General features: G+C 52.2%; 1 protein-coding gene across 1 annotated transcript; it reads left to right on the forward strand.

Moving 5' to 3' along the window:
• Positions 1–1165: 1165 nt before the first annotated feature.
• Positions 1166–10505, forward strand: DNAJC19 (DnaJ heat shock protein family (Hsp40) member C19). Its single transcript, XM_040431316.1, has 6 exons — positions 1166–1298; positions 2282–2333; positions 2668–2741; positions 8803–8879; positions 9154–9224; positions 9847–10505. Exons 1-6 carry the CDS (start codon positions 1296–1298, stop codon positions 9915–9917), a joined length of 348 nt encoding a protein of 115 aa, XP_040287250.1. The 5' UTR covers positions 1166–1295; the 3' UTR covers positions 9918–10505.
• The last annotated feature ends 6055 nt before the right edge of the window (positions 10506–16560 follow it).

Raw genomic sequence — 16560 nt, forward strand, 5'->3', positions numbered from 1 at the left:
TGCTTTTATTGTGTAAAAAACCGATTTGATAGATATGCAAATTAACCTGAGATGAGTCCTGTCCCTGACTCATCTCACATACAGGACTCATGTTTTTTTTACACAATAAAAGCACACAGAGCTATGGGGACTGGGTATTGCGGATGTGCTAGCGGCCATCTAGCCCCTCATGCTCTCAGCTCTATACACAAAATCCCGGTGACAGGTTCCCTTTAAAAAAGGGGTCGTCCCATGAAAAATATTCTACAGGTTTGAAAACCAGCCCCAGGATCTGAAGACTTTTGTAATTACATTTAATTAAACACTTAGTACAGCCGGTGAGGTATTCAATAAAAAGGATCTGTACAGCGCCACCTGCTGCTTGTTTCTTTTATTTCTCGGTCCGTCTCACTGAGATGGCCGCACATGCTCAGTGTCCTTCAACTGCCTCCTGAGGTGTTATAGGGAGAGAGCTCCAGCCGAAAGGACACCCCCCCTGAGCTGCCGCAGAAAGGACACCCCCCCCCCCTGAGCTGCCGCAGAAAGGACACCCCCTTGAGCTGCCGCAGAAAGGACACCCCCTTGAGCTGCCGCAGAAAGGACACTCCCCCTGAGCTGCCGCAGAAAGGACACTCCCCCTGAGCTGCCGCATAAAGGACACTCCCCCTGAGCTGCCGCAGAAAGGCCACTCCCCCTGAGCTGCCGCGGAAAGGCCACTCCCCCTGAGCTGCCGCGGAAAGGCCACTCCCCCTGAGCTGCCGCGGAAAGGCCACTCGCCCTGAGCTGCCGCGGAAAGGCCACTCCCCCTGAGCTGCCGCGGAAAGGCCACTCCCCCTGAGCTGCCGCGGAAAGGCCACTCCCCCTGAGCTGCCGCAGAAAGGCCACTCCCCCTGAGCTGCCGCAGAAAGGCCACTCCCCCTGAGCTGCCGCAGAAAGGCCACTCCTCCTGAGCTGCCGCAGAAAGGCCACTCCCCCTGAGATGAGTTGACTTAGTAAGGATTCGCCAGGTAGGAGACCAAGATAGATAGAATCGTTACCAATCAAGAGCCTTGTCCGATCTGGTTGCTATTAGAGCTGATTGACAGAATTGTGCGCCAGTGAACAATAAAGTTATGATGGTCAACAAAAAAAAAGATGGTCGGGATCAACCCAACACCTTGACTGGCTTAGCCTCGCATAGTGGGTGGAGCTTCCAGCGGAAGAGGCGGAGTTTACATTTGAGAACTCGCATAGACTCCCTGTTTGGATTGGGGGGCATGTTTTCCATGCGGTAACGCGGCGTCTCTCCGGCGTCTTCTTAGCGCCCGCCTATCAGCATGGTAAGGAGCGGGTGAGGGTAAGGCCTGAGCCTGGCTATGTAGTGCAGGGGACGCCGTGGAGCGGTCACGTGCCTCAGGTAGACCTGACCTTGTCTGTCACAGGTGGTCACGTGACCTGCGCGCTGAGCTGTTTGTCCTCTGGATGTTAATAAAGCTTGGTTATAGTGTGACTTCTCAATTCCTCCCCGTTTTCAAGAGCTCTGCTTACTGTAGTTGAATGAAAACACTTATCTGTGTTATGAGGTGGGAACCCTGCCCTGGTCAGGTTGGACTGACAGTGGTTCATGGTTTGTCACATGAGAATGCCCTGTGTCAGGCTGCCTTAAAGGGGTTGTCCAGAATTACAAGCACGTGGCTGATTTTCTCCAGAAGTTGTAGCAGCTCTGCAATACTGTACCCCGCCTGAGGACAGGGGTGGCGCTGTTCCTGGAGGAAAGCAGCCATGATAATCCAGGATTTAACATATTTTCAGCCGGTGTTTGATTGCCAGGGACCCTACAATGCCAAGGGGCAGGGGTGCCAGGGGCAGCGCAGCAGCCTCTCTTCTCTCTGAGAGCGCTGCTCTTGGCCACGTCTGGTATTACCTTACCTTATAAGACTGGTGGGGTCCTGACGCTCAGGTCCTGGTGACTCTGCAGTATGGTGATGCCCCCTGGGACTGTGCGGCTTCTTCTCTAGTGCTCTCCTGGTTAGTACACGCAGGGAAGTGACTCAGGATGGAGGTCCTCCCAGGGTTAACCTTCCTGCGGAGGCTGTCAGCAGTTCTCAGCTCTGGCAGCTGACGGCTCTCTTGGAGGGATGGAAAGTTTGATCTGTCAGTCCCGCCACCTAGGTACATCCACGCCGCTCTCCCTGTCATTTATACAGCGCCGTCAGCAGTTTATGGCTTAGAACTGCTGACAGACTCCCTCTAATGGATCTAGACGGGTGGGAGGTCACCTAATATACACGACCGATGACCATTCTTTTTCCTTTTTTCGCAGGCGAGCACATTGATCGCTGCCGGCCTCACCATCGCGGTTGCAGGATTTGCAGGTACCTTACAGGAAATGAAGCGGGTTGGACACTTTGCCTTCTAAAAACAGCGCCACGCCAATCTACAGGTTGCGTCGAGTATTGCAGCTCTTTGCCATTGAAGAGAATGGGGCTGAGCTGCAATACCGCTAACAGCCTGTGCACAGGGGGTGGCGCTGTGCATACGGCTAAGCTCCATTCAAATGAAAACCACTGCACAAGGCATCTCAGGGCGACCAGGGGAGGTGGGAGCTGTGGGCCATCTCAGGCTCCAGCAGGGCCACGGGGTTTGTCTTAGGGCCCGAGCGATTGTTTGTCCCCCTTTCACCTAATCTCACGTCTTTCTCGTTTCCAGGCCGTTATGCCCTGCAAGCCTTCAAGCACCTGGAGCCGCAGGTCAAGCAGGCGATCCAGACCCTGCCCAAGTCGGTAAGAGAACTGCGCTACGCCCCGCGCACATGGTCGTGATGTGGGGCCCATGCTGTACCTTGTGTGGCCAAGAGAAGAAGGTGGGGCGGGGGGGGTGAATCCACGCTGTATTATGAAGGCGGCACACCAAGTACATATAGATCCGTCACCCGTGCAGACACAGCAGATACAGGCTGCTCAGCTGGCCGTTCCCCGTCAGTACATACGTCCATGTCCGTATTACACGGGGCACTGTGATTGGCCGGCTGCTCGCCGCTGGTATAGAGATGTGGTGAGAACCAGGATGGCAGCGCCAATGAACTGTGAGGAATCCAAAGACACCGCCAAATCCTTGTTAAATTCTTACAATACCGCATCATGGAAAAAGAGAGTGACGTGAGAATTCTTGCTCTGCTTAGGCTACGTTCACACTGTCAGTTTTTCATGGCTGTTTTGCATCAGTGTGTGCAGCCATGTCAGGCCTCCTGCACACGAACGTGTGCTCCCTGTTGCTGTATTACAGACCACATTTGCGGAACCGCAATACACGGGCGCCGTTCCGTGGCCATTCCGCATCACAGATGCGGACCCATTCACTTCAATGGTTCCGCAAATCCGGAGATGCGGAATGGAAGCACAGAACTGAACCCTACGGGAGCACTACGGAGCGCTTCCGTGGGGTTTCGTCCCATACTTCAGTTCCGCAAAAAGATAGAACATGTCCTAACTTTTTGCTGAACAGCATTAAAGTGAATGGGTCCGCGATCCGCTGCGGCTGCCCCGCGGACGGTGTTCGTGCATTGCCGCAGCACGACCACGGGGCGCACACTTTTTTTTCCCGTTTACATTCTGTTTTTTGCATTCCGTATACGGAACCATTCATTTCAATGGGTCCGCAAAAAAAAATGAAAGGTACTCCGTATGCCTTCCATTTCCGTTTTTCCGTTCAAAAATAGAACATGTCCTATTATTGTCCTCATTACGGACAAGGATAGGACTGTTCTATCAGGGGCCAGCTGTTCTGTTCTGCAAAAAACGGAATGCACACGGACGTCATCCGTATTTTTTGCGGACACGGTCGTGTGCAAGAGGCCTCAATGGCCGTTTTGCATCCATTTTTTAACAGCCATTAAAAATGGATGAGTGTTATAGGCGTTTATAAAAATCCTAACAGACTTCTAAGGGCGGGGCTTTGCGCATGGCCGTATTTTGACGCTCTCGTCTCGCCCACCAAGAATCTGCCTCCATTGGGGCACACAAACAAATCAGTGCCTGCATTTAAGAGTGGTAAGCCACATGGCATATATGTAGGCCGCTGGAACATGCGGCTGAGGCCTACTTTCTCTCTCTGATGCCGTCTCCCTTCACACAGCTCGGCATCCGGCCGGCAGCGGCACACAGAAAAACCCGGGGGCCCACTGCTTCCACTGCTCTTGGGGGGGCACTCAGGTCTAGTTGCAGATTGCTGAACAGTGGGGAATCCCGAAGAGTCCCTGCCCTGACTCCATATATGGAGTGCTATGACCATGAAGGGGGTATCCCCAAGCATTGTCAGTATGCTTGGGGACACCCTGTGTATTTAAGTCTAATTACCCTCTTTCTAAAATGTTCCTGCTGGGATTTGAACTCACAACCTTCTACATTAAAGGCAAGAAGCTTAACCACTGAGCTATTGAGCTCAATGCTAAGCTGTGACAGAAAAACATCATCAGCTTCCCTTTTTCACTCTGCCTCTGCAAGTACCACCACTGAGACGGGGAAGATTAGGGATATATCTCACTCCTACTATGAGGATCTTTACAGGGCTGCCCAACAGATCCGGACAAGATGGCCTCCTTTCTCGATTCTCTTGACCTTTAGGATAGCCCTAGACGCAGCGATCATGGAAACTGAGGTGCAAAATGTGATCTCCTCCTCGCCCAATAACAAGGCCCCAGGTCCTGACGGCCATAGCTGCCACAAGATAATAACGCCCCCCCCCCCCCCCACACCCTACTGCTAAGTCTAGATGCCGAAAAGGCGTTTGACAAAGTGTCGTGGCCCTTTTTGAATGCCGCTTTATCTCGCAGACGGTTTGGCCCTGTGTTTTCTGTCCTCTTCAATCGGATGTTCGCACCACACTTACGGTAAACGGCTACAACACCCCCTATCTAGACCTTTTTAGGGGCACCAGGCAGGGATGCCCTCTTTCCCCTCTACTTTTTAATATCTCGTTAGACCCCCTTCTACATTATCTACAACACCTCTCCGCGAGACGACCGTCTTCCAGTCGCCCTGGCCGCATTTGCCGACGATATGCTGTTAATTGTTAAACACCCAGAAACCGCAGTCCCACATACACTACAAGACCTTATAGATATCGGACAGCTTTCGGGTTACACCCTTAGGCATCTTGCACACGAACGTTTATTTTTTTTTCCGTTCCGTTTTTGCGGATTCCGTTTGCGCTCTGTATGCAGAACCATTCATTTCAATGGTTCCAAAAAAAAAAACTGAATATACTCCGTATGCATTCCGTTCCGTTAAAAGATAGAACTTGTCCTATTGTTGCCTGCAAATTACGTTCCGTTGCTCCATTCAAGTCAATGCATCCGCAGAAAATACGGAATGCATACGTATGTCTTCCGATTTTGCGGAACCATCTATTGAAATCTTTCTGACCAGCCAATTTTTTTTAATTGTAATTACTGTATATGCCATGCTTCCGTTTCCATTTGCAATCTGCAAAAAAAAACGGATCACCTACGGAAACCAGATGGAAGCGAAACAGGAACACTACAGAAACTGAAAAATTGATCCATTCAAAATGGACCGCAAAACCATACGGTCGTGTGAAAGAGGCCTTAACCTGGATAAAACCGAAGCTCTGCTCCTTAAAGGGCCCACAAGACCGAGATGGACCGCTCCTTTCCGCTTTCAATGGCGCTCGCGCTCTATATTATACCTGGGGGTACAGATCACCAAGTCACCTGGTAAGCTTTATAATGCGAATATTGCCCCCTATGTGCGTACGCTGGAGGACACGCTAGCAGGCTGGAGACATGTTCCTTTGTCGTACATGGGGCGGACATACTTTCTTAAGATGGTAGAATTTCCCCGCCTGCTATATCTTCTACATTCCCTACCCCAGAGACGAGAAGAAAATTATACCGCAAATTTATCTGGCATGGTCGTCGCCCCAGGATACCTTACATTATCTTACAACAACCTAGGCTGAACTTTCCCCAAATCAGGGCTTCTAATATGGCCGCCCTGATGAGAATAGCAATAGACTAGATACATCATACAGGTGTCAGGAGCAGACCTTCATACCCAGACCGGCTCTGACCCACTTACTCCATACCCCATATGGCGAGATTCCAGGGAGAACATCCTACTGATGGCGGGCTTGGCAAAAGATGAGGCTTCCTCGTTGACCCTCCTGGCAAACCCACATTTCCAAGCAGGGTCACCCCATAGGGATTTCTATGATTGGCAGAAGGGAGGACTAACTCTGATCAGCCACTTGGTGGACCACATACAAGATCCTAACATCTGAAGATCTTAAATCTAAATACCCCAACCTTCGTTTTAACTTCTTTCCCTATTTACAGCTATCTCCAGAAATGACTGCCCAACCTAACCCCCCGAGAATGGAGCCCAGCTACACAGGCCTCCCTCAAACATACCCCTACCCTAAGGGGGGACATACCACGAGCTACTATACATTTCTACACACCCCTCTGGACTATGGTAAGGGTGAATGGGCAATAGCTAAACGGCTCATGGACATCTCGCAGTTAACGATGTCCACCCTATATCAGGCTCTGGAACGCAATCTCCGTTATTTGCCTTCCAGCCGCTACAGGGAGATGACCCTACAGATTTATCACCGGGCATACGTCTCGCCACCGCATGGGCGTCTTTGAATCTGACAACTGCTTTCGGTGTAAAGACACAGGAGCAGACATTTTCCCTTGTTTGTGGCTGTGCCCGGTGATACAATCTTTCTGGCATAAAATCCACAGGATTACCACCACCCATTTGACATCCGCAGCACCTCTGGACCCTATATGGGCCATCTTTGGGTACATTGACCCGACTAGTACACGGTGCACCCCTGGTAGTAGGAAATTGTTATGTCTGATAGCAGCAGCAGGAATGAAGACTATCCTCCACACGTGGATTGGCCCCCCCCCCCCCCCACCTTTTAAGCTATTTCTTGAGAAAGTCTCCTTCTTAATGAAGATGGACGGGTGGAGGCGTCTTCCAGGAAGGAGATCCATGTGAAGCAATTCTGTGCTTCATAGATACACTGCCCCTCCAGGTTAGAAGATGCATCCAGGAATGTTTTCAGCTCACTGCCTGGTATCAGACGCATCCGCCAATCTCGGGGATATGATCCTACTTGAGGGCTCAGCGGGGGTCCCTGCGCGCCGCGGGCCTGCTTGGATTCTAACTCCACTAGCTCATCCTTTCCCCTTCCCTTCTAAAAACAGACTGCTGTAGGAAGGTTGACGTAATCTCTCCTATATACTACTCTGATTACCGAAGACTTGCTGTAAATGATGCTGCAAAGTACTACTTATCATATCACACTGTGTGTACTCCTTTATTATTATGTCAACCTGAAATAAAAATCCTAACCTCTGTAGTGCCCTCAATAGACATAATGACCCCCATAGTGCCCCCCGGGATAGGCGTTGGCCCCTTTGTGCCCCCCGGGATAGGCGTTGGCCCCTTTGTGCCCCCCGGGATAGGCGTTGGCCCCTTTGTGCCCCCCGGGATAGGCGTTGGCCCCTTTGTGCCCCCCGGGATAGGCGTTGGCCCCTTTGTGCCCCCCGGGATAGGCGTTGGCCCCTTTGTGCCCCCCGGGATAGGCGATGGCCCCATTGCGCCCCCCCCCCAATATAGGCGATGGCCCCATTGCCCCCCCCCCCCCAATATAGGCGATGGCCCCATTGCGCCCCCCCCCCCCCCCCCCGGGATAGGCGATGGCCCCATTGCGCCCCCCCCCCCCCCCCCCCCCCCGGGATAGGCGATGGCGCCATTGCGCCCCCCCCCCCCCCCCCCCCCCGGGATAGGCGATGGCCCCATTGCGCCCCCACCCCCCCCCGGGATAGGCGATGGCCCCATTGCGCCCCCCCCGGGATAGGCGTTGGCCCCTTTGTGCCCCCCGGGATAGGCGTTGGCCCCTTTGTGCCCCCCGGGATAGGCGTTGGCCCCTTTGTGCCCCCCGGGATAGGCGATGGCCCCATTGCGCCCCCCCCCCCCCCCCCCCCCCCCCCCGGATAGGCGATGGCCCCATTGCGCCCCCCCCGGGAAAAGAGCGATGGCCCCATTGCGCCCCCCGGTATATATACTTTCCACCCATGATCATGTGATGTCACAGCGCTCCCAGCGTCCTGATGCTTCTAGTGCAGATCTCTTGTGTGCAAGAGAGGTTTTTGTTTTATTTCAACCCCTGAAACGGTATATATATTTTTTAACTGCCTATTCTCACCTTGGTGTGACTGAGCCCTTATCCACATATTTAAAGCCTCGTTGAATAAGGCTCATCTGTAGGGAGTGCAAACTGTGGCAACAATGTTAAGGTCGGCCTTGAATATCTGCAGTTTCATGCCAAAAATATAGATTTTTTTTTTTTTCCATAAACTGCAAGAGTTTTTTTCCTCCTCGCTCTGCATTCTGGCAGTCATACCTCTTTTCTCATTTTTCTGCATGTGGCGGTACGAGACTTGTCCTTTGCAGGACGAGTTGTACGTTATGGCGGTGCCAAGTTCTGGTGAATGTACATTAGCATTAGATTTACGTCGTCGGTGTATTGTACAGGGTGTTAGGGTTGTGACAAGACCAAATATGTCTTTATTATTTATGTCTAAGTTTTATTTTTGGGAAGTAAGGCATTGGTGTGGCTTTTTTTTATATGCTTATTTTTATTTTACTTCTTGATTGTGGCATTCAGAGAGTTAAAAGGTAAATATCCGAGGTTCCTCTAATCTCTGCTGCACCCGTTTACATCTATAAATCCTGAGATAACAAGCCCTTCACATTTTTCGCGGTGGGTGTAAATGTATGTTTTTTTTATTCTTTTTCTTCTCAGGCATTTGCTGGTTATTACAAAGGTGGATTTGAACCCAAAATGAGTAAAAGGGAAGCCGCGCTGGTCCTCGGGGTGAGGTAAGCTGCCGTGTCGAGCTGTCACTATGTCCGCCCCGTGAAATCAATGCAGGTCTGGGTCACAAAAGCGCTGACGCCGAGCCAGTCATGTGACAGACGGGCAACCTAACCTGTTGTGGTCGCACAGCTGTGAAAGCGGCAATGAATTAGGAAAGGTTTTAAGATGTCAATGCAAAGCTGAATGTTCCTATCTACTGACAGCAAGCAGAGATCTTATAAATGGTGTCACCTTTGATTCTACATTATTTTGGCTATCTGTTTTTTTTTTTTGCAGCCCCACAGCCAATAAACTGAAGATCAGGGAGGCTCACCGGCGGATAATGCTGCTCAATCACCCGGACAAAGGTGAGCAGAAAGGGACATTCCCTTAGGCCCGCCGCCTGGGAGGCCCGGCGCTCTGACGGCCCGCCGCCTGGGAGGCCCGGCTCTCTGACGGCCCGCCGCCTGGGAGGCCCGGCTCTCTGACGGCCCGCCGCCTGGGAGGCCCGGCTCTCTGACGGCCCGCCGCCTGGGAGGCCCGGCTCTCTGACGGCCCGCCGCCTGGGAGGCCCGGCTCTCTGACGGCCCGCCGCCTGGGAGGCCCGGCTCTCTGACGGCCCGCCGCCTGGTAGGCCCGGCTCTCTGACGGCCCGCCGCCTGGTAGGCCCGGCTCTCTGACGGCCCGCCGCCTGGTAGGCCCGGCTCTCTGACGGCCCGCCGCCTGGTAGGCCCGGCTCTCTGACGGCCCGCCGCCTGGGAGGCCACATGGCACGTCATTACCCTCAGGGTGTAAGCAGGACGGAGGTCTGCCGGTCTGTTACTTTTGTCGTCCTATTGTAACACTTCTTGTCCATGCTTTGGCCGTCTCATGGATCCAAATAGTCATTCCCAGCAATGCCAGGCAAAAAGTTAGCTGGGGCTCGACAGGAAGAGTTGTCATGAGGATGCAGAAGCTGATAAGTCGCTCCTCTGTTATTTGTCTTCACAGGCGGATCTCCATATATCGCGGCCAAGATTAACGAAGCAAAGGATTTTCTGGAATGTCAAGCGAAGAAATAGACGCGAGTGACCAAGAGCACCCTAGACGCTTTATAACTTACCTCGTGGAAAATCCATCATCCGGGATTTCTGGGGACGTGATTGTCAATAAAGCTAAATGAATTGTGATCGGGGGCAGGGAATTTCTGCCTCTTTCTTGCCTGCAATGGCTGATAACAGGGAACGATAGCGGGCGTCTCCACCGGGACTGCACCCGGCCCAGACCTGGCGATGGAGGGTTCTCCTTTCCGATGCTCTGCCCCGGCTGATAACAGAGAACGGTACATGATGCTGCTGTACGTGGACTGCTTTCGTGTCCCCTTACTGGTATTTAAAGGAATGTTCCAGTTTTATGTGATTGAAACCTTATTAATTCAATGAAAACTCGACAGCTTTCTAATATACTTTGTGTTCCAGTTCCTCAACATTTTCTGCTTGCTGTCAGTGAATGGAAACTTCCACTGTTTATACTCTGAGTCTAACAAAGAGTACTGACCTGCGAGCAGCCTCTGAATGTAAATAGAAGTTATCCTGTTCTCTCACAGCAAGCAGAGATCTTAAAAATGATGAATAGAATCCATACTTTTAGAAAATAAATCTTTTACAAGACTGGGTGGCCCCTTTAAGAAACCTATCCCTCTCCCCCTTTATCAGTGTGTCTGTGAGACCGGCACGTGCGTCCTCCTAAGAGATGGTGACGGGGAGAGAGATGTCCTTGAACTATTTTGGGCCCGTTCATGATCTGCAGGGGACGTGCGCTGCACTAGCACCGCGCCGTACTAGGAATTAAACATGTCAGGCGTCAGCGCCTCAGTCAGTCACAGCTTATGAATTATACATTGCGTCTTACTGCGCCCACACCCTACTGACGAGACACTGTCAGCTCACCAGAGCTCAGGGACCAGCTGCACAGCCAGGCGGTGTTATCAGGTGCCAGTGCTGTCCGGGCATAACACAGCCTTACTGCGCAGCTTATCAGGTGCCAGTACTGTCTGGGCATAAGCTGCGCAGTTGGGCTGTGTTATCAGGTGCCACTGCTGTCTGGGCATAAGCTGCGCAGTAAGGCTGTGTTATCAGGTGCCAGTGCTGTCTGGGCATAAGCTGCGCAGTAAGGCTGTGTTATCAGGTGCCAGTGCTGTCTGGGCATAGGCTGCTCAGTTCTGCTGTGTTATCAGGTGCCAGTGCTGTCTGGGCATAACACAGCCTTACTGCGCAGCTTATAAGGTGCCAGTGCTCTCCGGGCATAAGCTGCGCAGTAAGGCTGTGTTATCAGGTGCCAGTGCTGTCCGGGCATTAGCTGTGCAGTCAGCACACATGGCCGGTGCCCATATATTGTGGGCAGCAATACGGGCACGGGCCGCAGATGTTTTGTGTGCATGAGCCCTAACCGGTCCGCTTCCAGCTAGACTCATCTGATCTTGTAGTATACTCCAGTAACATCCAAGGCTGCGTTCACAGCCCTCGCTCTCTGCCTTACTTTACGTCTAAATGCTAGTCCAGTGTTCATGCAGGATGAGGTCACCTGCTATGCAGTGTGGCAAGTGTAGTGTTCGAACGGCACCCTTTTCAAGGTCTCTGCTTGCTGTCAGTGAATAGAAAGCACCGTTCTTTACATTCAGAGGCCCAAAACCCAGTCCTGTTCAAGCAGCTTCACCACTTGTTACAAGAGCGATTTCTAATACACCGTAATGAGCCGTGCACCCTTGTGACCAGGGGCGGACTGAGAATTTAAAGTGGCCCTGGAAAAATACAAAAATAAATGAGGCCCCATGCTGTAGGCGGGTCCAAATTGACAGAAGGCGGAGCAACAAAAGTAGATGGGGCCAGCCATACAAAATACCGCCCCATCAGAAACAAATATCACGGTGCAGCACTAAATACTGCCACCCCCACTGCAGTATTCCACGGTATCGCCTTCCTGAGGACGGCTGCTAGTTAAGTGCATGAGTACCTGATGCTCCCGGCATTAATTACTACTGAGCATCAGATCATTACGTATCCAGCTGGCAACCATGAAGAGGGCTCAGGTGGCCCACTGGGCAATTTCCCTGCTTGTGACAATGACTCCAGTCACATTCAAAGACGCATCCAAAGCTCTAGCTTCCTGCTACCCTCAAGCTGCCATACTTTTCAGTTTAAGGGCCCTTGCAGACGAACGTTAGCAGATAAGGTCCGGATGCGTTCAGTGAAAAATGCGTGATTTTGCAAGCAAGTTCATTCAGTTTTGTATGCGACCGTGTTCATAAAACTCGCGCAGGCGCAGTACTGCCTGCGCGATCATCAACGTCCTGAGGGCAACAGCCTCAAAAGTCTCACTGGGCATGCGCCGAGCCCAGTGATGTGACCTGAGCGCTGTTGCCCTCAGGACGTTGATGATCGCGCAGGCCGCTGGCAGTACTGCGCCTGCGCGAGTTTTCTGGCCGCAGACAAGAAGAAGGACGGGGCATTTCTATAAGGTAGATTATGACGTGGGGAGGGGGCTGTGGGAGGTTATTTGATGATCAGGAGGCGTTCTTGGGCACTGCAGGGGGGCGTCACTGGGCTCCGGAGAGTGAAAAAAACGCCCCTCTGGGCACCTTGGACCCTAATTAGCATAACAGAAAAAGCGCTTTTAAATAAAAACTACAAAACGAAATCAAGTAAAAAGAAGAGTCCTGGAAATAAGGTACTTTAGTCCACATAGCGATGGTGCCAGCTTAAAATGGTAAAAGCAGGTGACAGAATCCCTTTAATGAATGTTGATGGAGCAGGCGACGCAGTGAGGCTTAAATTACCCTCGCATTCTATTCATGTCCCCCTCGTGGTCTTTTCTATTGTGCCTTGTTTCTATTTGTGCACGGACGTCTGCTGTCGCTCGTGATGGTGCGTTAGTCATGAAGTCTGCCATGTTTTCCATGGACTGTGGAATGTCATGCAGTCTGTTGCTCTCTGTTATCAGCCATTTCAACCCGGCGACGAGAACCCCAGTGGAGAGGAAGTCAAGACACATCCCTGCCCCCATTTTCCTCCAGAATCTGGCCGCCCTTTGTCATCTGGACCTCATTTACCAGGTCATAGAAAGCCTGTAGTACCATCTGGCGGTGGGACGTGTGTGAACAGGGCGTGAAGATATTGCATTATTTTCACTAGAATGTGAAAAGTAGCACAAAGCCAGAAGACCTTCCTGCATCTACTCAGCGTCAGTCGGCCTCTGGCCAAGGACAACGGGCAGCTCGGGGGCCCTAAATCAGATGGGGGGGTGCTCAGCTCTGTTTATAAAGGTATAATATATATGCTATCCACAGGATCGGGCAGTGACTCTGATCCAGAGGTCGAACCCCTGGTCTGTTCAAATAAACGGAGTGGCGGTCAATCACAGTCTACTGGGGTCCGATCACCAGAACGGGGGTTCAAATAAACGGAGTGACGGTCAATCACAGTCTACTGGGGTCCGATCACCAGGATGGGGGGTTCAAATAAACGGAGCGGCATCAATCACGGTCTACTGGGGTCCGATCACCAGGACGGGGTTCAAATAAACGGAGTGGCGTCAATCACGGTCTACTGGGGTCCGATCACCAGGACGGGGGTTCAAATAAACGGAGTGGCGTCAATCACAGTCTACTGGGGTCCGATCACCAGAACGGGGGTTCAAATAAACGGAGTGGTGTCAATCACAGTCTACTGGGGTCCGATCACCAGGACGGGGGTTCAAATAAACGGAGTGGCGTCAATCACGGTCTACTGGGGTCCGATCACCAGGACGGGGGTTCAAATAAACAGAGTGGCGTCAATCACAGTCTACTGGGGTCCGATCACCAGGACGGGGGTTCAAATAAACGGAGTGGTGTCAATCACGGTCTACTGGGGTCCGATCACCAGGACGGGGGTTCAAATAAACGGAGTGGCGTCAATCACGGTCTACTGGGGTCCGATCACCAGGACGGGGGTTCAAATAAACAGAGTGGCGTCAATCACGGTCTACTGGGGTCCGATCACCAGGACGGGGGTTCAAATAAACGGAGTGGTGTCAATCACGGTCTACTGGGGTCCGATCACCAGGACGGGGGTTCAAATAAACGGAGTGGCGTCAATCACGGTCTACTGGGGTCCGATCACCAGGACGGGGGGTTCAAATAAACGGAGTGGCGGTCAATCACGGTCTACTGGGGTCCGATCACCAGGACGGGGGTTCAAATAAATGGAGTGGTGTCAATCACGGTCTACTGGGGTCCGATCACCAGGACGGGGGTTCAAATAAACGGAGTGGCGTCAATCACGGTCTACTGGGGTCCGATCACCAGAACGGGGGTTCAAATAAACGGAGTGACGGTCAATCACAGTCTACTGGGGTCCGATCACCAGGACGGGGGTTCAAATAAACGGAGCGGTGTCAATCACAGTCTACTGGGGTCCGATCACCAGGACGGGGGTTCAAATAAACGGAGTGGCCGTCAATCACGGTCTACTGGGGTCCGATCACCAGGACGGGGGTTCAAATAAACGGAGTGGTGTCAATCACGGTCTACTGGGGTCCGATCACCAGGACGGGGGGTTCAAATAAACGGAGTGGCGGTCAATCACAGTCTACTGGGGTCCTATCACCAGGACGGGGGGTTCAAATAAACGGAGTGGCGTCAATCACGGTCTACTGGGGTCCTATCACCAGGACGGGGGTTCAAATAAACGGAGTGGCCGTCAATCACAGTCTACTGGGGTCCGATCACCAGGACGGGGGTTCAAATAAACAGAGTGGCGTCAATCACAGTCTACTGGGGTCCGATCACCAGGACGGGGGTTCAAATAAACGGAGTGGCGTCAATCACGGTCTACTGGGGTCCGATCTCCAGGACGGGGGTTCAAATAAACGGAGTGGCGTCAATCACGGTCTACTGGGGTCCGATCACCAGGATGGGGGGTTCAAATAAACGGAGTGGCGTCAATCACGGTCTACTCGGCAGTCCCGTAGAGAATGAATTGAGCAGCAGTGAGCATACCTGTCGCTCCATTTATTCGGGGGACTCGGGACCTCCATTCTCATCATAGGTTGGAGGTCTGATCATTAACCCATTCAGCTATGCATAAAACCCAACCCGGGGTTGACCACTGTTCTTATGTGCATGGGGGCCTGTCGACTCTCTCATGACAGTAGAAGTTGGAGAAGAGGGGGCAGAGGCATCTTGGATTTCAGCATGCCCGATCCTTTGGGAAATAACGTATCTCACTTTAGACAGGCGGATGGCCAGCGGCTACAATCTGCCCAAGAGTCCTTTCCGTATTTGAGGCAGAGAGGCACCCACACTTTTCTGTTCACTTTCTAGTGAATGAAAGTTAATGGAAACCCGTTAGGGGCCCACACAAAAGAGGAAATTAAAGGGTCACCGAGTGTCGAAAAATAATCGGATAGGTCATAAAGACATATCAAAAGTTATGATAGGTGGGAATCTGAGCGCCGAGACCCCAGGGATCGCTAGAACGAGGAGAGAGAAGTGCTTGCATATCGAGCGTTCTCTCCTCACTGCGGAGAACGGAGTTGAGATGGGAAAGAGAGCGCTTCCGTCTCCTCGTTCTAGCGATCACTGGGGTCTTGGCGCTCAGATACCCACCGATCACAACTTTTTTAAAAGTTATCGGCATCTAACCTTGCCGATAATGCGTCCAGCTCGCTATCACAGACCATGAGCGCGCTGCTCTCACACCCGCCTCCTGTATTAAATGTTAATTATCATTTGTGGCGCAGGGTGCCATCCCCACACCCCCCAGTATTAAAGTCATTGGTGGCAGTGGCCACAGGGTCCCCTCCTCTTCATTGGCGGCAGTGGCAGCTTCTGATCGGAGCCCCAGCAGTGTTAGGGTCCATTAACACGTCCGGATGTGTTTTGCAGATCCGCAAAACACGGACACCGGCAATGTGCGTTCCGCATTTTGCGGACCGCACATCGCCGGCACTCTCATAGAAAATGACTTTTCTTGTCCGCAATTGCGGACAAGAATAGGACATGTTCTATTTTTTGGTGGAACGGAAGTGCGGATCCTCAAATGCGGACAGCACATTCCGGCCCCATTGAAAATGAATGGGTCCGCACCTGTTCCGCAAAATTGCGGAACGGATGCGGACCCATTTTGCGGACGTGTGAATGAACCCTAATCCTGGGGCTCCGTTCAATTACCATGGCAGCCAGGACGCTACTGAAGCCCTGGCTGCCATGGCAACCTCCCTGCTGCTGTGTGTACTATGCACAGGGCAGCAGCGAGATGTGTGAGAACCTATCAGGGTGAATAGGACAAGCGATGAAAAGATCCCAGGTTCTGGCCCCTGAGACCTCCTGCACACGACCGTAGGTGTCCCGTTGCCGTATTGCGGAACACATTTGCGGATCTGCAATACACTGGCGCCATTCCGTGGGCATTCCGCATCACGGATGCGGACCCATTCACTTGAGGTTGGGGTTTCGTCCCGTACTTCCGTTCCGCAAAAATGATAGAACATGTCCTATCTTTTTGCGGAACGGGCGGATCGTGGACCCATTAAAGTGAATGGGTCCGCGATCCGCTGCAGCTGCCCCGCGGTCAGTGTTCGTGCAATTGCAGCACGGCCACGGGGTGCAGGAGGCCTAAGGGGTGAAATAGTTATTAAATAAAAAGTAAAAAGATAAAAATAAAAAAAAGTTTAAAAAAAACACCA

The sequence above is a fragment of the Bufo bufo genome, chromosome 5 (assembly GCF_905171765.1).
Source record: "Bufo bufo chromosome 5, aBufBuf1.1, whole genome shotgun sequence".
NCBI classification, from domain to species: domain Eukaryota; kingdom Metazoa; phylum Chordata; class Amphibia; order Anura; family Bufonidae; genus Bufo; species Bufo bufo.